This window comes from Schistocerca gregaria, unplaced genomic scaffold (genome assembly GCF_023897955.1).
Source record: "Schistocerca gregaria isolate iqSchGreg1 unplaced genomic scaffold, iqSchGreg1.2 ptg000762l, whole genome shotgun sequence".
NCBI lineage: Eukaryota > Metazoa > Arthropoda > Insecta > Orthoptera > Acrididae > Schistocerca > Schistocerca gregaria.
The window spans coordinates 84463-106434 of NW_026062133.1; the positions used below are offsets into that span (position 1 = coordinate 84463).

The 21972-nt window shown below is 56.4% G+C and overlaps 1 protein-coding gene across 1 annotated transcript in view; it reads left to right on the forward strand.

The window, feature by feature from the left end:
- The first annotated feature begins 6285 nt into the window (after positions 1–6285).
- The window catches only part of LOC126321759 (immunoglobulin A1 protease autotransporter-like), a 32962-nt gene continuing 17275 nt past the window's right edge, over positions 6286–21972 (forward strand). The window contains exons 1-2 of the mRNA XM_049994213.1: positions 6286–7157; positions 7692–8157. Of these exons, the coding sequence (XP_049850170.1) occupies positions 6286–7157; positions 7692–8157 (1338 nt within the window). The remainder of the gene's footprint in view (positions 7158–7691; positions 8158–21972) is intronic.

A 21972-nucleotide genomic window follows, 5' to 3' on the forward strand; every position in this document is an offset into this window, starting at 1 on the left:
GCCAGGCGAGAAGCCTCGGCCGCAATGCGCTCGAAAATGTCGTTCACGAAGCTGTTCATGATGCTCATCGCCTTCGAAGAGATGCCCGTGTCAGGGTGCACCTGCTTCAGCACCTTGTAGATGTAGATGGCATAGCTCTCCTTCCTCTTGCGCTTCTTCTTCTTGTCGCCCTTCGAAATGTTCTTCTGCGCCTTGCCAGCCTTCTTGGCGGCTTTCCCGCTAGTCTTGGGCGGCATCACGAACAAACAGGCAGGCAGGCAGGCAGGCAGGCAGGCACGCGCAGTCAGTCAGTCAGTCAGGCGCTCCGCTCCAGTCAGCGTCTCCCCACACAGTGGCACCCGCCGGACATGAGATGGCTGGGTTTGCACCCATGCTAGTTCTGGAGAGCCAGCGTTCTTTCAACGCTCTGTCTCACGAAATGATCCTGTGGGTTCGTATGTGGCTTGTGTGCAGTAATGGCTTGGGGATTTTCCCCCCGGGTGGATGGCGTTAGTGATGATGATGTTGATAGAAGTGGAGATGAGTATCCTGTTTCATGAGGATGAGAAGATGGTTACCGCCTGTAGTGGCGATGGAGTGTGTTGATAGGAGCTCTGAGTTGAGGGTGAGGGTTCCGTCCCAGTGTATTGATGAGCTGGTACGGTGATGAATGAGATGATTCGTAGAATGTTTGTGATTTTTGTTTGATTATGTGATAGAAAGAGGGTTGCCCTAGCATTGCCCTGATTTCCTCATTGCTAGTCAGTCTTGGTACGTCTGCAATAATTCTTAGGGTTTTATTTTGGACGACCTCCAATTGGGCTAGATTAGTGTCTGCTGCCATGCTCCACACTTCAGAGCCGTAGAGGATGACAGGCAGGACTATTGTTTTCCAGATTCTGAGCTTTGCTGATATGGACAATCCCATTCCCTTTAATAATGGGTATAGTTGGTAGAGCCGGGCGGAGCCTTTGTTCCTAGCCTCTCTTATGTGATGCTTGAATGTTAGGTTTTTGTCCAATTTTAGTCCTAAGTATGTGATTTCATTTTTCCATGGGAGTATTTGTTCATTGTAAGTGATGTTTATTATGGGTTTCTTGATTTTATGAGAAAATAGGATTGTTTGACATTTGTCAGCATTTATTTTTATTTTCCAGATGTTGCACCAGTTTGCAACTTTGTTGAGATGTCGTTGTAGGCTGTAGGCTAGGTAATTAATGTTTCTGCCACTGAGATAGAGTGCTGTGTCATCAGCATATAAGGCTATGTTGCCACCCGGCTCTTTCGGGATGTCATTTGTATACAGAAGATATAGGAGGGGGCCAAGCACAGATCCCTGTGGGACACCTGCTTCTATGAGTTTCATGCCACTTTTTGCCTTTTCTATGTATGAGTAAAATTTCCTGTCAGAGAGGAAAGACTGAATGATTTTCAGCAGGTGGAGAGGGCAGTTGAGTTTGGAGATCTTATATAGCAAGCCGTCATGCCAAACACGATCAAAAGCCTTTTCAATATCCAAGAAAATAGCTGCGGTGCTGTTGCCCTGGCTCTTCTCCGTGCAGACATGCTCCACCAGGCGAATGGCTTGCTGTACAGTGCTATGTCCAGCACGAAAACCAAATTGTTCAGGGATGATGATGTTGTTTATGGATAGAAACTGGAGTAGGGAGTTTTGTATAAGAATTTCGAGAAGTTTGGAGAGATGACATAGTAGGGAGATAGGGCGGTGGTTTTGCGGGAATAACTGATCTTTATTGGGCTTTGGAATGGAAATAACTTTTGCAACCTTCCAGGCTGAAGGGAAGTATTGTATGGAGAGGCAACTGTTTAGGATGGCTGTAAGGTGAGAGATAGCAGGTTGAGGAAGGTTTCTAAGAAAGGGGGGTTTGATGTTATCGGGACCGGGGGCTTTTGCATTGCCGATTCGCCTGATGAGAACAGAGACTGCACGTTCAGTGGTCGGCACAAAGTTGGTGACTGGTCTGGCACGAAGTGTTCGATGTAGGTGACGCTCAACTCTGCGCTCCAGGGCTTCTGCTTCTTCCTCGTCTTCATCGATTATATTCTCTTGGAACTGCAGCTCGAGCGTGTTTGCCATGGCGGTTGCTTTGTCGTGTGGGGTATAGACTAAACCGTTTTGCCCATGAAGTGGTCTGCTGGCTTTTTGGGGTTGTCGTCTGGATCTGATGATTCCCCAGAATTTTTCGGGATTTTGCTCTGCTGTTTGCAGGCTTTGTTCCCATCTAGCACTTCGTAGCAGTTTAAGTCTGGTCTGGATTTCCCTGGCCATCCTAAACATGCGTCTCCTGTCTTGGGGGTCACGAAAAGTTTGCCATCTCTTGCGCGTTCTGTTCTTGTCCGTAATTAGTTGCGCAAGGTCTGGGGGCAGGTTGCTCCGTCCGCTGTTGTGCGTTATTTTGATGGTTGATGCTTCCCCACACGTCGTGATGATTTGGGTTAATTCTGCTATAGCCTGGTCGATTTCTTCTGGGGTCTGCATGTCAGGAGCCTGGTCAGGTATGTGTAGAGTGACCAGTTCCTTGTACCTCGCCCAATTTGTGTTGTAAGTTGTAATTATTCTGTTACTTGGAATGTCTTGGTCACCCTGAAATCTTAGAATAACAGGGCTATGGTCTGAATTTAGGCTGTTGATTACCTCTGTCGTTGTGTTGAGGTTAACGTTTTTTAAGAGGAATATGTCCAATTTGTCAGGCAGGCACCTGGAGTCATAGGGAACATGAGTAGGCTCATCAGTTGAGACAACCCTTACTGCTGGATGGTTATCAAGGTATCTCAGTAGTTTGTTGCCACTTGTGTTTGTAGTACGACATCCCCATGCCCTGTGCTTGGCATTCAGGTCCCCTCCTATTATGGTTCTGTGGTTTATGTCCAAGAGATCGTCCAGGTCACTGGGAAACAGTCTGGCTTGGGGTGGGTGGTATGCCGCCACCAGAAGTGTGGGGTGGTTGTTAAGAATAACTTCGACTGCTGTTGCCTCTGTGTTTATGAGTGGTGGCGTTTGTATTACCCTGTGGCATATTCGATTTTTAATGAGAATGGCTGTACCGCCACCTGGTCTGTTAGGGCGGTCATTTCTGGCCAACACATAATTTCGGACTCGAAAGCTCTCATCAGGGGTTAGGTGGGTCTCGTTTAGGAGTGCCACATCCACCCCATGGTCATCGAGGAACATCTCGAGCTCGAATCGATCGTGGGAAACACCGTCAGCGTTCCAGATGGCGATAGTGATGTGCTGGTTTTCATTTGCCATTTAGGAGCAGGGGCAAGATGTTTGTGATAATTAGTGTCACTTTACTGAGAAGATCTGGGGCTGCTAAGAACTGATTGATAATCTGTGTGATTTTGGTAACAAAATTTTGAGGGAGAAGGTTTTTGACAAACTGCCAGATTTGTGATAAAATTTGAGGTGTTTGTACCTGTGAGTCCTCTGTGATGCTTTGCTGGGCAGTGGTGTTGTCACTGGCGATGTTGGTTTGAATTGTCACCGCAGGAGCAGTTGGGGGCTCTGTGGCGGTTGCCATTGAATGACTGGCTAGTGGGGGGGCAGCCTCAGTCGCTGCAGAGGTTGAGGGGAGAGGTGTCGCACTTGTCTGTTCCTTTAGAACACAGGTGCTGGGGGGAGGTGCGGTTAGCGGCGGATGTAGAGTCACCTTGGAGGGCAGGATTCTGCCAGGTTGTTGTTTCGGGATTGTGGGCTTTGTTTTAGGGGAGTTTGGTGGGGTGCGCCCTGTTCTCACTATTTCGGCGAGCGTGGGCTGTGCTTGGGGCGGAGATCGCTCCGGTGGTGGGGAACAGGGTGCAACTGCTTCCTGTGGTGTTGAGGGAGTTTCTAATGTATTTGTTCCCACCTGAGTTTGTTTTGGTGGAGGGGAGGAGTGTGGTGTATCCGCAGGTGGTGGCGGGGGTGGTTTTGTTGCCGCTGCTGTTCGCGGTGTGGTGGTTGGTGGGACATGTCTGCTGGTTGGGGGTGCTCGTCTTCGTTCCCAGGCCTGGACGATCCGCTCTCGCTCTGAGCAGCCCCTGAAGGAGGCTGGATGGTTGCCCCCGCAGTTTGCGCACGTTGCTGGCGCGTCGGGCTTTTTAGTGCAGGCCCCAGAAAGGTGTGGCCCGGCGCATTTCACGCAGCGGGGTCTAAGTTCACACTGAGACGCCCCATGCCCAAAGCGTTGACACAGATAACATTGCGTCGGACCGTTTGGTCTTTTGTATAGCTCCACCGTGACCTGCATGTGTAGCAGATGTGTAACTTTGAATATTTTGCGAGCCTCAGCAGTGTTCAGGAGATTCACTTGAAAATTGGCCGTTTTTATTCTGGGAGCCGAGACTGTTTCGCCGTATTCGTTTACAATGGTCTGCGGTTTCGTTTGCTGAAACACGTCCTGCACTTGAAACCCTTTCTCAATTAGGGCGTTTTTGACATCGTCTGTGGTCCAGTATGGAGTGAGCTTTTTAATGACGACCTTAAGTGTCCCCTTCGGGTCGTCACTGTATGTGAAGAATTCAATCTTCCGTTTTCGAAATTCTTCTTTGAGGAAATGGAAGTCCTCGGGATTTGTTGCCTGGTATACGATGCTGTCACCCTTGTAGGATGTGCTTAGTGCTCCTTTCAGCTTCCCTTGTATCTGACCGATTAGGGTAGTGTACCCTTTGGTCTCAAAAACCGTTATCGGGGGCACCCTTCTGCCTCTGGGCTGGCGCTGAGTTTGTGTCATTGCTGGGGGCACCGTTGTGTTTTGAGCGCCTTGCACCGTTCCGACGCCTGCAATTTGATTTTGCTTTTGATTATTGGACGCATCTGCGGTCGCAGTTGAGTGATCCACCTGCTTTTGTTGATGTTGCTTCTGCTGGTCTAGTGGTGGTTGTCGTACTTTTGCGTCTTGCGCATTTGAAACCACGCTCTGGTTTTCGCGCGCCCGGAGTTTCTCCGCGGCTGCGGGTTGCGGGGGCTGCCCAGAGTTGATCTTACGTAGCCTTTCGCTACGTCTGACTTCAGGGTCGGTCAATGAGGAGACCGAGCCCGAGTCGCTGTCTGTGGCTATGACAAGCTGGTCAGAGTCACAGCTAGTGTCTGACGAGGAAGGTGATGAGGGGGGATGAATTGAAGTATGTGAATGTGATGATGACGATGGTGGAAGTGAACTGTCGTGTGGCTGCACTCCATGAGGGACGCTGACAGAGGTTGGATCACGTGTGTCCGCCATGGCGGGCACCTACTCGATGTTATAAGGTTTCAGATAGGGAAGCCTATATTTCGACAATTTCCGCGCCAGTGGAAAAAATTTCCCTACACCTAGCAGGCGCGGGATACCACCAAGGGCCTCGCAGTCAGTCTGTTTGACTATGTGGCTCGGCGGGTCCCTGGACTGCAGCTTCCCTAACACCTATGGCACAGAAATTCTCGAACAATTTCGACTATTTATATTCACCTACTCGAGGCGTGATGTTCCTCTTTCTTCACGGTCTATCCCATGTCAGAGCGAGCGCCCACGTGGTCTAGAGCCCCGTCCGCGCCGAGTGTGCAAGACGACTTTTGCTTCTCAGAAACGACAATTTTGCTTTTTACCGATAACGCACACCCGACCACGTCCGGAAATCCAGAACACAGCGCGGACCGCCAGCACCGACGATACGACCAAGCACGAAGCTATTGCGCGAGCACGCAAGGCGGCGACCAAGCACACGAGAAGCAAGCAACGAGGCGAGCTCTGCACAAAGGCGGCGAGAGCGCGCGGTGGGTATTTCCAGGGCTGGGAGCACAATAGCGGCGCGGAGCACAGGTAGACGCACGTCCGTCCGCTTAGCAGTCCCACCTCGGAATGGCGAGGCACCCGCCGCACGCCGCCGCCGCACCTTTACCAGCTCGCCCTGCTGCGGCCGCCGACCAATGGGGCGCGCGCGCAACCGGCCGCCGCACCCGAGCCCATAAAGGACCCCCACCCCGCCGGCGCCGGCACACACGCGACAGCGCGCTGAGCCGCCGTAGCGAGAGGACGCTCTGGCTCTGCGCTGCGCATTGTCTCGCCCGCGCCTTTGTTCACGCGCGCCTTTGTCAAGGCACGCGGGTCGACGGCGGCCACGTGGCAAGAACTGCAGCTAACGACTCGCTTGCGAGTGCGGTTAGCGGCAGAATTGTGTGTTATCTCGGCTGCGAATCAAATCGATTCAGTAATCGATTTGTGCCGCGCCTAGGGACCGCTAGGGCAAGCCGTGAGTCAGGACCCCCTTCACGTGGGACCAGTCCGCGCTCACTCGACTAGTATTTCTTCCCCTATTTCCCACCTCGTGATGGAAGTAGAAAACGCAGCGTCGGATGCGGCGGGACCGGTTCGAGCGGCCCCGCTCACAGCCGAGAATCTCACACCCGAGCAGGTGTACAAATTCATGAAGCGTCTGATGTCGCCTCACGACTATCCAGGACGCGCTGCCGACGAGCGAGCGGAACGCAGAATGCAGATGCACCTCGTTTCTATCGGCTGCGTGGCCAGAGAAGACGTGAGAGTGCCGCCGGGAGCCCCGCCAGGCGTGTCGATAGAAGACGACACTGTCCTGCCAGGGGCGGCCCCGATGGGTGATGCGCCACCAGTCGCAGTTATTGAAGAAACTGCTGCACTGCTGGTTGCCCCTCCGGTCTCTTCCGAGCAAGAGGCCACTACAGCAACGGACACTGTCCCGCCAGGCGTGATGAAAGAAGTTGTCACTGTCCTGCCGGTCGACGCCGGCACCCACAGGGAAGAGGACATTGTAGAAGCCAATCTTGGCGATCTACTGGAAGCGATGGATACATCTCACCCCTCACGAAAGAGGCCTGCGGCCACGGAGGAGGATGACCCCTCCACCTCTTCTCAGTCCTTTCACAGGGGGAGCCTGAAGAAGAAGATGGCAGACGATCCTGCCCCCACAGAAGCAGACCAGGCGACAGAGGATGGGTTTGTCGTCCCGAAGCGGCGACACACTGCTCGGGCCAAACGGCTCGAGACAGTGCAGCCGCTTCCCACGACAAACTCGTTCGTCGACGCCGACGAAGCAGAGGACATGGAGGCCACTGAACCACCTAAAAGGCGGGCACCCGCCCCCCCACCGATTACTGTCTCATGGAAGGAAACCTACAAGTCCTTCCTCAACAAGTTCGAGTCAGTAGCGACCGCTGCCAAGGTCAGGTGTGTCGGGCGAGACCTTTACCGGGTCTCGATCGGCACAATGGAGGAATACAGGGCAGCAATGAAGATTATAGAGACTGAGAAGCTCCACTGCTTCACGCACAACGCGGAGCCAGTGAAGCAGCTGAAGGTGGTCTTCCGCCACCTCCCGCTGCGAATGGAGACTTCTCATCTGAAAGACGAGCTGGCGGGGCTCGGCTACATGGCCAGCTCCGTCACAATTATGAAGTCACCCAGAACGCGACGAGACATGCCACTCTTCCTAGTTGTCCTCCCGGACAACTTCCAAAATAGGAAGATATTCCAACTTCAGATGGTGGCACGGATTGGGGTGGAAGTGGAGCCACTCAAGGCCAAGGGGAGGCGCGCCCAGTGCTTCTCCTGCCAAGGCCTTGACCACGTGGCGCGCTATTGCTCCATGCCGCCGCGATGCGTCAAGTGCGCCGACTCCCACCAGAGCCGGGACTGCACTAAGAAACGAGAGGAGGCACCTAAATGCTGCAACTGTAGCGAGCCACATGTGGCGAGCTACAGAGGCTGCAGTGCATTCAGAAGACGCCCTCGGCAACAAGGCCGCGCAGCACCAGCAAGGAAGGTGCAACCTGGCACCAGCTACGTCTCTGCCACCAAGGGAGAGGCAGCTAGCGCCAACAAGGAACGACAAGTGGCCTTTCCAACACCTCCGCACAAGGACTCGACCGAGTCCACGCCTGCCATCGTTGCGCCTGCCCCGCCGGCCGATCAGGCTGACACCCAGGCCGACCACCACAAGGAACGACGACAAACTGCCCGTCCCCCCACCACTCCCATGCCCCAGCTAGCTGGGCGTGTGGCCTGGCGAACGGATGCGGTCGCAACGCCGCGCCCTGCCGCCCCCGCACACGCACCTGCACCCATGGCGGCACCCTCACCTCCCTCAGGAACAGAAGCTGCAGACCTGGGAGCCCTGTTGAGCTCCCTCTCTGCCCTGCTTCAGCAACTGCCAGTGCTCGTCACGGCAGTAACGGGGGCCCTCCAGGCCGCTACCGTCGCCAATAGTCCACTCCATGGATAATCCGCACATCCACGGGTTGACCGTTTGCGAGTTCAATGCAAACAGCCTGTTCCCCCAGCAGGGAGAGTTTCGGCAGTTCATGCAGGACGAGGCCATCGACCTGTGCCTGGTCTGTGAAACTCACCTGAAGCCGGGGGTCCACGTCAAAGTAGCAAACTATGTTTGCTACCGAAACGACAGGCCAACAGCTGGTGGGGGCACCGCCATATATGTGCGCTCCTCACTTCGGCACCACCAGGTACAACTCCCAGACCTGGCCACCATGGAAGCCACCGGAGTCACTGTCACCTCAGCAGCTGGGCAGATCACTTTCGTGGCTGTGTACAGGCCACCCAGAGGAAATCTCCTGGAGGCGGACGTTGACGCGCTGCTGGCGGTTGGGGGGAGGGTCTTCATTGCGGGTGACTTCAATGCGAAGCACCCGGAATGGAACTCCCGCCTCACGAACGTCAGTGGCCGTCGACTTCTCCGCGCCGCCCAGCGGAACGACGCCCTAGTCCTGGGACCACGTGAACACACCATATATCCGGCCAGGGGACGGTCGGACGTGCTCGATGTCGCCGTCATCAAGGGCATCGGGCACCACACGACCGCATCCACAAGGTGTGCGCTGTCGTCCGACCATCTACCGGCGGTCTTCGGAATAGACGTCGCCGGAGCCACGCTGCCACCACGCCGTCAAACATACCGACGCATGGACTGTGACCGGTTTCGGGATACCATCCTGGAATCGATCACAGACTCCCCTGACCCTAATACAGTGGGAGCAGATGAGGCCCTGCGGGTCTTCTCGCGCCAGCTGCTGGAAGCAGCAGATGCAGCCTCCCCTCCCCAGCCACAAGGGCCCAGGGACCTCTCCCGCAGTCTACCACCTCCCATCCGAGAGGCAATCAGGGAGAAGAACAGACTGTTCCGGGAGTGGCAGCTAACCCGCCAACCCGCGACGAAGAAGCGCCTAAACCGCATGCGGAGAGAAATCAAAGCTGCGGCGGAAGCGCACAGGAACCGCGTCTGGTCGGACTTCGTCGCCTCCCTGAACCCAGAGGACGGCAGTATCTGGCGCACTGTAAAAACATTCCTGCGCAGACGACAACGCATGCCACCGCTCACGGTCGGGCAAGACGTCATCTCCAGCCCCGACGGTAAAGCAGGCGCCCTGGCGGACCATTTCGAGGCGTCATTCACCCCGGTGGATGACAACCCAGACGAGAATCACCTCCACCAGGTTGAAGAACAGCTCCCAGTGTTCCTGGAAGCCAGAGACGAAAGGGACGAAATTGACCCCATCTCAGAGGAGGAAGTGGCCGCACAGCTGAAGGTGCTCAACACCAGGAAGGCTGGTGGGGCTGATGGCGTCACCAACCATCTATTGAAGAACCTGCCAGAGGGGGCTCATCTGCTCCTGGCAGGCATCTTCAACCAGGTCCTACGCTCTGGGGTCTACCCCTCTGTATGGAAACATGCAGAGGTGGTGGCTATCCCCAAGGCAAACAAGGACCCACGAGAAGCCGCCAACTACAGACCCATCAGTCTGCTGCCAGCACTTTCCAAGGTGTTTGAGCGCCTCTACGCCAGGCGCCTGCTTCGCCACGTAACGGCGGAGGGAATAATCCCGGATGAACAGTTCGGTTTTAGGAGGGGACATTCCACAGTTCACCAGCTGATGCGGCTAGTGGAAGAGGCCATGCGCGCCCTGGAGACGCGGGAATTCCTCGGGGCGGTGTTCCTTGACGTCTCCAGAGCGTTCGACTCCGTGTGGCACGACGGCCTCGTGTACAAACTCTTTGTGCACGGGGGTACCGACGTCACACGGGGTCCTCCTCCGGTCGTACCTGGCAGACAGGACTTTCCACGTCCGACTGGACGATGGAACCTCCACACATCGACCCATCCGTGCTGGGGTGCCGCAGGGGTCCGTTCTTGGCCCCCTGCTGTACTCCATTTTCACCGCCGATGCTCCGCGCGTGGCGCCGGTGAAGTTGGCACTATACGCCGACGACACTGCGCTCTTCGTGCGGAGCATGAATGCGGTGCAGATGCGTCGGCAGCTCCAGCGAGGCTGTGAGGCCCTTGGTGCATGGTCGACCAAGTGGCGCCTTAAGCAGAATGCTGCGAAGAGCCAGGCAGTGGTGTTCACACGAAGACCACTGCCACCTGATCTACCACCAGTGATCATCATGGGAAGCCCCGTCCCATGGAGTAAGACTGGCCGCTACCTGGGAGTCACCCTAGACCGAAAGATGACATGGAAGCCACATATAGAGGACGTCAGGGGCAGAGCAATAGGGCGCCTACGCGTTCTGTACCCTCTGCTCAATCCGTCGTCTGCCCTGCCTCCCCATCACGGCATCACGCTGTACCTGGCACTGGTACGTCCAGTGCTGGAATACGCGGCCGTGGTGTGGGGCAATGCAGCCGACACTCACATCAACAGGCTGCAGAGGGTGCAGAACCGGGCGCTCAAGCTTGCCCTGCGCCTGCCGAGGCGGTACTCGACTGCTCGTCTACACGAGCAGACAGGAATCCCCCTCCTCCGCGACCGAATCAGACAGTCGGCGCGGTTGTTCTACGAGCGGGCCGAACGGTCCAACAACCGGCTCATTAGGAACCTGGGCCACCCTATTCACCACAGGCCAACAACGCGCTGGCCTGACCTTTTGCGGGTGTAAAACCCCGCAACAGAGCCAGGACATCATCCCCAGCTATCAACCTGAGGCCCATTCACAAAGAGAGGAAGCCATTTCCCAAATAACTAGGTTAACGCAGGAATAGCAACGAATGCTTAGCCTGCAACCCCACGAGTCAGGGCAGACTCGTAAGGTAATTGGCAGTGGCAGTGGCGCCGGCACGCACTCCGCTGCTCGACTCGCTGCGGCTCGCACCGTTTGGGGCGTTGTGCTTTTTCTTTCTCGCTTCTTTCCAAACTAGCCCATCGCCATGTCCGGACGCGGAAAGGGAGGCAAAGTCAAGGGCAAGTCAAAGTCCCGCTCAAGCAGGGCTGGGCTCCAGTTCCCGGTCGGCAGAATCCACCGCCTCCTGCGCAAGGGAAACTACGCCGAGCGCGTCGGCGCCGGGGCGCCCGTCTACCTCGCCGCCGTCATGGAGTACCTCGCGGCTGAGGTGCTCGAGCTGGCCGGAAACGCGGCCCGCGACAACAAGAAGACGCGCATCATCCCGCGCCACCTGCAGCTCGCCATACGCAACGACGAGGAGCTCAACAAGCTCTTGTCGGGCGTCACCATCGCACAGGGAGGTGTCCTGCCCAACATCCAGGCCGTCCTGCTGCCAAAGAAGACCGAGAAGAAGGCCTAAAAGAGAGACAGCGCAATCGGCAACCGCCGCGTGCTCCCTTGGCACGCAGCGCGCCATTTGCCGCCTCGGCTCAAAAAACAAAACACAATCGGCCCTTTTCAGGGCCACCACACAAACCTACGTCCAAAGCAGAATTCCAGTCGTTCGTCGCACCACTTTTCTCTCTCTCTCTCTCTCTCTCTCTCTCTCTCTCTCTCTCTCTGTGTACGGTTTTTTTTTCCTTCTTACACACACAGGCGCCGCCATCTTGTACACACGTACTTGGCCACCTCCTCCACTCAACTCCACGCACGCACAGTCTCGCGACCATTAACCAGCACACGTGGCGCACAACAACACACCTCAAAAATAACCCCTCGGCGCTCAGCCGCGCCGCAACACACAGCCCATCCACCGACAAGAAGCATACAAGCAAAGAGGGAGGGGAAGGAAGGAAGGAAGGAAGGAGCTCACACAACGCAAGGGCACGCTTCCTTCCCTCCCAACCGCACCGCACACCACGTCAAAAAAAACTCCAAACAAAACTAAAAGGCCAAGTAGACTAAAAAGGAAAAGAAAAACCAGCAACACAGACTCTTTCGCACTTTTCAACTTCCGAACACTGTGGTGGCCCTGAAAAGGGCCGTTTTTCAATCTATCTCTCTTTCCTTCCTTCGGTCTCACACCGCCTAACCGCCGAAACCGTACAGGGTGCGCCCCTGCCTCTTCAGGGCGTACACCACGTCCATGGCCGTCACAGTCTTGCGCTTGGCGTGCTCAGTGTACGTCACCGCGTCGCGGATCACGTTCTCCAGGAACACCTTCAGCACTCCGCGCGTCTCCTCGTAGATCAGACCAGAGATGCGCTTCACGCCGCCCCTGCGCGCCAGGCGGCGGATCGCGGGCTTCGTGATGCCCTGGATGTTGTCGCGCAACACCTTGCGGTGCCGCTTGGCGCCACCCTTGCCGAGCCCCTTTCCTCCCTTGCCGCGGCCTGTCATTCTTCTTCTTCAAGCGTCTCAACCACAATAATATAAAAAACAGAAAGCAAGGCAAGCTCCTCACCCGGCGCTAGCGAGTCGGCTACGGTTGTGGCGCCCAGCGCGCGCGCCGCCCCCCTATATAGACTCTGGGGCCCCGCGGCCCGCCCTCCCCTCCCCCCACCACCGCGCACCGAGGGCATATAAGCGCAGCACCCGGGGCGCGCGGGCCCGTTGTCAAGGCAGCACCGGACGCCGTCGCGCACGCATATCCTCCACGCCGCATCCGCATCCGCAGTAGCCATGGCCCGGACAAAGCAAACGGCCCGCAAGTCCACCGGCGGAAAGGCGCCGCGCAAACAGCTCGCCACCAAGGCGGCGAGGAAGAGCGCGCCCGCCACCGGCGGCGTCAAGAAGCCCCACCGCTACAGGCCGGGCACCGTCGCCCTGCGAGAAATCAGGCGCTACCAGAAGAGCACAGAGCTGCTCATCCGCAAGCTGCCATTCCAGCGCCTAGTGCGCGAGATCGCCCAGGACTTCAAGACCGACCTGCGCTTCCAGAGCTCCGCAGTCATGGCCCTGCAGGAGGCCAGCGAGGCCTACCTCGTCGGCCTCTTCGAAGACACCAACCTGTGCGCAATCCACGCCAAGCGAGTCACCATCATGCCCAAGGACATCCAGCTCGCGCGCCGCATCCGCGGCGAGCGCGCCTAAACCCGCACACCGCCAAACAAACAAAACGGCCCTTTTCAGGGCCACTAACGTCTCTCCGTCGCGAGCAAAACTTTGTCGGTCGCAACGACTAGTTCCCCACTCACTCTCCAGTCCAGTCGTCCCACCCCCGGCCCGGCCCGGCGCCGCCGTTTCCAAAAAAAAGAAAAAAGCACCGCACCGGCCGAACCAAGTCGCAAGCGTCAATAGCGCCACCCACACAGGCCACGGCACAAAACGTGACGCCCGGAAAGCAAAGCAAAGCAAAAAAGACTATTCCAAAACCACCACCAAGACAAACAAACAAACAAACGCGGCGCAAAATAAATAGGTAAAAAATAATAAAAGTAAAATACACTTTGTGTAACACCAACCGCGGCGCCGCCGCCCACGCCCGCCAACGACCCCACAATCCAACCACCATCCACACATGAAACAAACAAACGCCAGCAAGCAAGACAGACAGACAGACAACAAGGCAACCGACCGACCACGACACGACACGACAATCAACACCTTCCCGACGTGCTTTGATGGCCCTGAGAAGGGCCGTTTTTGTTTTTGTCCGGGACCGCGCGACAGCCTCTGGTTGCGCGCCGGCCTCCAGGCGACGGTGTCAACCGCCAACCCTTCCCTGCCCTTTTTACTTCTTCTTCTTGGGCGAAGCCTTCGCCTTAGACGGCGTCGCCGTCACCTTCTTCGGGCGCGGCGCCTTCGGCTTCTTCGTCGGAACCTTGGCGGCCTTCTTCGCCTTCGACGGCGACTTGGCCTTGGCCGGCTTGGCCGCAGCCGCCTTCTTCGCACCCGCGGGAGCGGCCGACGCCGCAGACGCCTTCTTGGCGGCGCCCGCCTTCCGACCGGTCGCCGCCTTCACGCCGCCAGCCTTCTTTGCGCCGGCCGCACGGGCCCCCTTCTTCTCCTTGCTGGCCGGAGCGGCGCGCTTCTTCTTCGCACCACCGCCGCCACCACGAGCCTTGCCGCCCTCGGCCGCCCCGCCGCCGGCGCCGGCAAGCTTGAAAGAGCCCGACGCGCCCTTCCCCTTCGTCTGCACCAGCTCGCCAGCCACGACGGCCGACTTGAGGTACTTCTTGATAAAGGGCGCCAGCTTCTCCGCGTCCAGCTTGTAGTGCGCGGCAATGTACTTCTTGATCGCCTGCAGCGACGACCCGCCGCGCTCCTTCAGACTCTTGATGGCGGCCGTCACCATCTCAGAGGTGCGCGGGTGCGCAGGCTTGGCGCGCGGCTTCTTCGCAGACGACGCAGACTTGGCCTTCTTCGTAGTGCCGGTGGCGGCGGGTGCCGCGGCAGTCTCGTTCGTAGCCGCCTGGTCTGCCATCTTTTGCCTGTTCTCTTTTCTTTTTTCCCCTTGCTTTCGCTTCCTTCTCTCCTTCGACGACGCACAACAGCGAGGGGCGCGCAGCAGAGAATAGCCGCGCACGCGCCTGGCCCAGCCAGTGTCGCGGGCGGGCGCGGACGGCCGAGAGAGCGGCCGCCACTCGGCGCGCCGCCGCGCCGCCGCGCCGCGCCTCCCGCGCTTGCTACCGCCCAACGTCCGACAGCCTGCGCGGAGCAGCCCCCAACCTGCGCCGCAACCACCCGCGCCATTCAAACCACCGAGGATGGGGCTACACACACCGACACCACGGTCGCCAACCAGTCGCCGCGGCGGCGCCGCAAACCACGGCCAAACTGCAGCCACCGCGCGCCACAGCCTGGGTCGGCCCGCCGAGAATCGCCGCCCCCGCCCAAATGCCGCCCCCACAGCCCCAGCCGACGACCCGCCACAATGGCCAAACCTTCGTCAAAACTCCCACACCGTCGCCGCGGCAGCCCGGCCACCGCGGCCGGCGCCACAGCCACACGAGCCGAGTCGTGCGGCGATGACGGCCGTGCACAAACGCACCTCCGCCGCCCCATCGCCTTCCGCCGTTTTCCCGATCGGCCCGCAGCCGTCGGGCCACGGCCGCGGGCCGTCCTCCTCCTCTCGCCTCGCCCGCCAACACCCACAGCCCTTCCAACACATTTTTTTTTTCTTTTTTCTTTTTTTTTTTCTACTTTTTTACGATCGCCGCCTGCGCAACATGGCACCGGCCGACGGAGCGCCAACCCCCCCGCCACAGGCGAAAACAAGACAACGATAAACAAACAAACAAAATAAATTACCAGCCAGCCCCAACTACAGACACACCGAATCTGCCCTCACAGCCGACCTTACACGCCTCAACGTCAAAACAAAGGTGGTTTCTTTCTTTCAACGGTTACCTTACCTTAGGTTACGTCAGGTTAGGCTAAGAAGGCGTCAGGGTTAGGTTAAGCGTTGACGTGACGTCACGTCTTAACGTAGGCGTTAAGCTAAGGTTGCGGTCACGTACGTTAGGTTAAGGCGACTTGGGGGTTGGCCTAAGGGCTTACGTTAGGTTACGTTAGTTTAGGTGGCTGCGTTAACGGCTTAAAGAAGTTTAGGAGGTTAAGGCGTCGAGGCGGCCGCACCCCCTTAGCTGCTGCGGCTCGGCCACGCCACGCCACGCCACGCCACGCTTTGGGGTTTCATAAGGTCGCGCGGCGGGTCGTCGGCACGCCGCAAAGGACAAAACTGCAAGACGACGTCGAAAAACAAACAACAGGTAAAAAATAAATAAGTAAAAATAAACGACGCCGACAGGCGGGGATCAGCAGAACGAGCAGATTCCGGAGAGCGAACGAGACACACACGCACGCACGCACACACACACACACACACACACAAACCCCCCCGAGCCGAGAGAGCACAGCACCACCACGTGTCGGCCTCCGCTCACCCGACTCGGCTGGGCTGGGCTGGGCTGGGCTGGGCTGGGCTGGCGGCCGGGCCGGATGCACGTGCACGTACACGTACGGCTACAGCCACTACCCGTACACAGCCGCTCTTCACGCAACACCAGCCAAATGGCGCGCCCGCGGCTCGTCGCGGTCGCAACGCCACGCCGGCACACTTTCGGCACCACCGTCTTCGCGCGCACCGCAAACAAAAACGCAGCCGACACACACAGAAAAAAAAAAAAAACAACACAGAGCGCGAGAGACGGGCGGCGGCGCACCTTTCGCCAGCCGGCAGGCAATCGACTCGCCCAGTACGACAAACGTGCACGCCACCCCACCCACCAACCAACCAGTCGTCGTCGTCGTCGTCGTCCCGAAATCAAACAAACTCTCAAAAGGCACAGCCCCTGCTGCCAACGGACGCAGGCGCCACGCAGCTCCCTTCCCGCCACACTCGATTCGCAGCGCAACTCACCCGGCACACCGTCAAACGACGGGCTGGGCTCGCCGCATCGCCGCAACCTACACACCTTCCCCGCCACGACGCACAGCCCCACCAGACGCCCGTGCCGCAACGACACTACCGCACTACTCCTCTCGCCCTTGCCATACACGACACAACACGCCAAAAAATGAAAATCCAAATACAAACAAAAACACCGCCCCCACGACCCAAACACATGCACGGCGCGCCAACACACGCGAGGCAAGGCACGCAGCAAACGGCGTCCCCTCCGCGTCGCGCCATCAACCTACACACACAAGGCAACACCAACAACAAACAGCCAGCCAGCCAGCCAGCCAGCCAGCCCCACTCTCACGCCGCAAAAACAGAAAACACACCGAAACCGCCAAACGCCGCACATTCGCGCTTCGCACTCACCACACACCTCTCGGCATCCGTTTCGCACACAACGACGCGACGCACAATACATCATCACGGGCTACGCACGCACACCGCGACCCACTTTTTTACGACGCCCTCGCCAGAGCACACGTGCCCACGCCCACACACAGTCGACACAACGACGCAGCGCGCAGCAGACGCGGCCGCAACACATACCTCCCCGACGACGCGCCAACACCGCCAGCCACTGCTCACTCGCCCAAGCAACCCGTGCACACAACTGCCACACGCGTCCACCACGCCGCCGCCAACCACCCGCCCGCCAGGGGGCGCTCACGTCCGCGACAACAGCGCGGCACCGCCGGACCGGGCCGAACCGAGCCGAGCCGCCGCCTCCTCTCCACTCGGCACGCCACGTCCTGCTTGCAAAACACATGGCTCGTCCCTCTGTACACACAACGCGCCTGCCTGCGGTCGCCGCCGGCATCTATCTACCTGCGCATCGGAGCCAGGCCGGCAAGCCCACACTTAAATAATGCACTTCACCAGCCAAACAAACCCACTCTTCCTTTCTTTGCACAGCGCATGCAACAGCAGCCCCAGGAGCCGGGCCCGCCGCCAGCGTCTCCTCCTCCTCTGGGCACAGCCAGCCAGCCGTTCCCACCGCCCCGCCCCTGCTCTGCAGAACAAGAAAAAACGAAAAAGTACCAACACACGCACCCAAAGCGTAAGCCAGACAAGACCAGCCTCTCCAAGGCCACACACACGCAAAAAAACAAAAAAAAACAAAAACACTACAACAAAATAAAATAAAATGAAAAAGAAAAAGCAAGCTGTCGCCTCGCCCCCGCCCGTCCCCCCACCCCACCACATTCGCCCCCTCCGCTTGTTTTCCTTTCTACAATTTCCCTCTTTTCCACCCAATATCCCGCCGCGGTTTACGGGCACCGGCCGATTTTGCGCCCGCCCACATGTGTGCCTACTCCCCACCACCATTCCCTCCGCAGCCCGCAGCCCGCAGCCCGCAGCCCGCAGCCCGCTTTTCCCCCCTCCCTGCCCACACCACACCACACCACACCACACCACACCACACCACACCACACCACACCGACGGTGCTGACGTCGACACGCACCCAAGACAGGGGCCACGACCGTCTTTTTTCCTGGGCCCATCCCCGCACCGCACCTCCTTCCAATCATCAACGCTGTGGCGCCTGTGTCCGCGCGAGACGCGTGCGCGCCGCCTCTCTCAACATCCGTCCGCCGGCCGGCCCGTTTTTCGGCCCCCAGGCCATCCGTCAACCACCACTGCCCCTGCCCGCCCCGCACCACACCACACACCGCTGCTTGCCCCGGCCGTTGCCACCAAAGGCGCCAACCGCAGCCCGCGCGCGCCAGAAAGAGATGGCAAAACTACAGGGACCCAGCCGACCGACGAAAATCAGAGCAATTGGCCGGGAGGATCAAAAAGAGAGCTCCGAAAACCACCGTAGCGAGGCGTGGGAGGAAACGTTACGAGAAGCAGGAAGGGACCAGGAAAAATTCTGGAAATTTCTTAAAACTCGTAAACTAGACACGAAACATCTACATCTACATGGGGAAGGAACGACCCCACAGACCGAGCTGAAGCACTGGCGGATTCACTAGAAAGGCAATTCCAAGCACCAGAAGCGGTAGATGACGAAACTGATGACCACCAGGAAATGGTACTCAGAAGGGTAAAACCGCATCCTAAGTGCCCCGATCAGAACATCTTTCACAATCCAATAAACGCAGAAACCCCGTATCTTATCACATCACAAACATACACACATCCTAAGAAGGCATCAGGCCCAGATTCCATCAAACCGCAACTACTACATCACCTACCTCCAGCAACTATCAATTATCTATCTAACATCAATATATAATGCTTGCTTCAGACTAAACTACTTGGAAACAGGCCCGAGTCATCACATTACCAAAGCCAAACAAGGACTTATTATTTCCGCAAAACTATAGGCCAACTTCCTTGGAAAGGTTCTCGGAAAGCTCATTCAAACTGAACTGAAGAAATTCAATTCTTAAAGGATAACAACATAATCATCCCACAACAATTCCGATTCCGCGAAGAACACAGCACCACCCACCAGGTGACCAGACTAGTCGAGCACATATGTCAGGCCAGAAACATTAGACACAGTACTGGAGCAGTCCTGCTTGACATTGGAAAAGCATTCGGATAACGCCTTATCTACAAGCTCCACCAGTACAACTGCCCCATCCACATTATTGCTTCTTTTCTCCGCAACAGAGCATTCTATGTCCATGTACCAGGAGCGGCAAGTAACACTAGATCCATAGAGGCTGGAGTCCCGCAAGGCTCAGTGCTGGGGCCCATTCTCTACTCAATATACACAAACAAACAGCTGGGAGGACACTTGTCACTATTTGCAGACGACACTGCAGTCTACCGCAGCAGTTCTAACCTGCAATATAGAGTCACAAAAATAGAGCAACACCTACAATCCATCCAGAAATGGGCTAACCAAAAAAACAATAAACGCGGAGAAAACCCAAGCAATACAATACGATTCACATTCAAAAAGAATACCTCCTAACCTGCATATACGCCTCAGAAATAACAATCTTCCATGGTCAGGCACAATAAAGTATCTAGGCATCAAGCTGGACAAGAGGTTGACATTTAGAGACCATGTTACACACGTTTGTAACAAGGCTGCAGCAGCAATATTCAGACTGTACCCAATCATCAAAGGAAACAGAATAAATATGCGCGCCAAAAAGAAAATCTTCAAAACCGTCATAGGAACCAGCCATCACTTACGGCTCTGAAAAATCTCGTCAATGGCCGCAGACACCAAACATAACAAGAGTAAAAAAGGGTGCAGAACAAATACTTCAGAATTACTGCTGATGCCGGCCGGTACCAGACAAACCGAGACATATACACAAACCATAACATACTCAATCAAAATCCCGGAAATCATCCAAAGAAAAATCCATAAAGTTTTTTTTTTTTTTTTTTTTTGTTTTTTTTCCACCAAACCACGGATTCGAACCACCCACTCATCAGAAATCTGGGACCAAAATCCACCCGACCCAAGAACGACATTTCCCATCACGACAAAACACCACAAACTACAACATACCATGATAAACAAAAATAAAATACAAACACCATAACACTCACTCAAACAAACAAACATCTACACACACCCAAGAGACCCTATCATCCCATCATTTTGTTACCCAACATAATCAGACAGAAGGCAGGGATCAAGGACAGATCCGGTCCTTCGAGTACAGGGGGTAAAAAATACCCATCAGACCAGCTCTCTCTCTCTCTCTCCTCCTCGCTTCTCCGTGCCGACGCTGCCCACACTAGATCGCGTGTTGCGTTCGCGCTCGCGTTCGGCCGACACCACACGACAGGTCTTTGGGGCCCCGCCACTGCGCACACGCACGCCTCCTCCTCTTCCTTAGTTCTTTTTCGCTTTTCTTTTCTCCCCCGCCCCCCGCTCTCACCGCCACATCATCCCGCAACCCTTGGGGCATGTTTCCCAACATCAACGCGCCCCAATTCCACTCTCTGCCCGTGCCGCACTCTCCACTTTGCTTCTCCCCGTCCCCTACACACACGACTACCGAAACCCCGGTTGACACACCTTCTCGTAGGACAGGGGTGCGTGCGTGCGTGCGTGCGTTGTCTTGACGGTGACAGCAACAGCAACGGATCCGTCCATCCCATTCCCCCCCACTCGGTAAAGAACCATGTTCAACCCACACTACACAACAAGGGGGGCACACACGAACGCGAAAGAAAGGGCAGGGCAGGGGCAACTATCTCGTACACATTCTTCCTCAGAACCCACATATCGCATCAACGAACGGCAGGCCAATTGCGGACTCAGCCGTGTCAGGCAAATCCAACCCAACCAACACCTCCCACGGAAACCCTGACACTGATCCAGCAGTACGTCCACATACATCGCCACACCAAATACGGGTGACGAGTGAGCAACAAATGGAACAATACACAACAAGGGCTGACCTAATAAAAACTGCACGTCACGTCATACCTTCCAGACAGACGCAGTTCCGACGGGACGGCGGAACCGTATACGTACCTTTCAGCCACAACAACCGACCGACTGGACACGCCCGCGTCTCCAGCCAGCCAACCACCAGGGCCACACAGCCCGCAAGTTTCAGCGTCAACACTTCTTAACGTACGTTGCAAACTTTTCAAAACATTGCCACACACACACACACACACACACACACACACACCACGAAAAGCGTCAACCTCTCTCACACTGGATACACTCAACACTTTTTGTCGGCGGAGCTTGAGGGCCAACGGTTGACACACCCCCACCGGCCACACAGGTTTCCCTTTGAAAATTGCAGTGACGGAGGAGACGCGGCATTACGAGAGGGTTGTTTCCGAGAGCGCGAGCTGGACGGAGCTGCGGCGCCGCCGCCGCCGCCGCCGCCGCCGCCGAGGGGTAATGAACGCACGCGATGCCGCATGACAGCCCATCACCCAAAGTTTCACCCACAACTGCACAGGTCGCACCCCCTTTTCGCGCCATACTAGTGTCGATCGTCAATTACAGCTGACGGTGTTCGCATTTGCCACTTGACGAGAGGGGGGGGGGGGGGGGGAAAAGAAAACAAACATCTGACACGCCATGTGTTTCTCTCTCTCTCTGTTACATCTAGGTCATTCGGCAGCCACTGTAAAAAAAAAAAAAAAAAAAAAAAAAAAAAAAAAAAAAAATATTTTTACGACATGGTTGGGTAAGTGATTTAAAGACAACAATTGTGGGTCACACACCATAGACCATTTCGATAGTGTTCTTGTTCTTCTCTTTTTCCTTTTTTTATCGCTCAATTGAAATCAAACCTGGGGATGATGCAATGCTGCGATATGGCACAACCGTCGTCCATTGTACACAACTCGGGAACAAAAAGAAACCAATTCAGGGAACGTTCGTTCCTTCACAACGTTTCTTTCAACGCACTTGGTCTTTACCATCCTGTATATTCAACACACATTTCCTTTCATCAAACTAGGGCATTTCCATAACAGTATTTGCAATACTGCTTCTTCGACGTCATTTCACC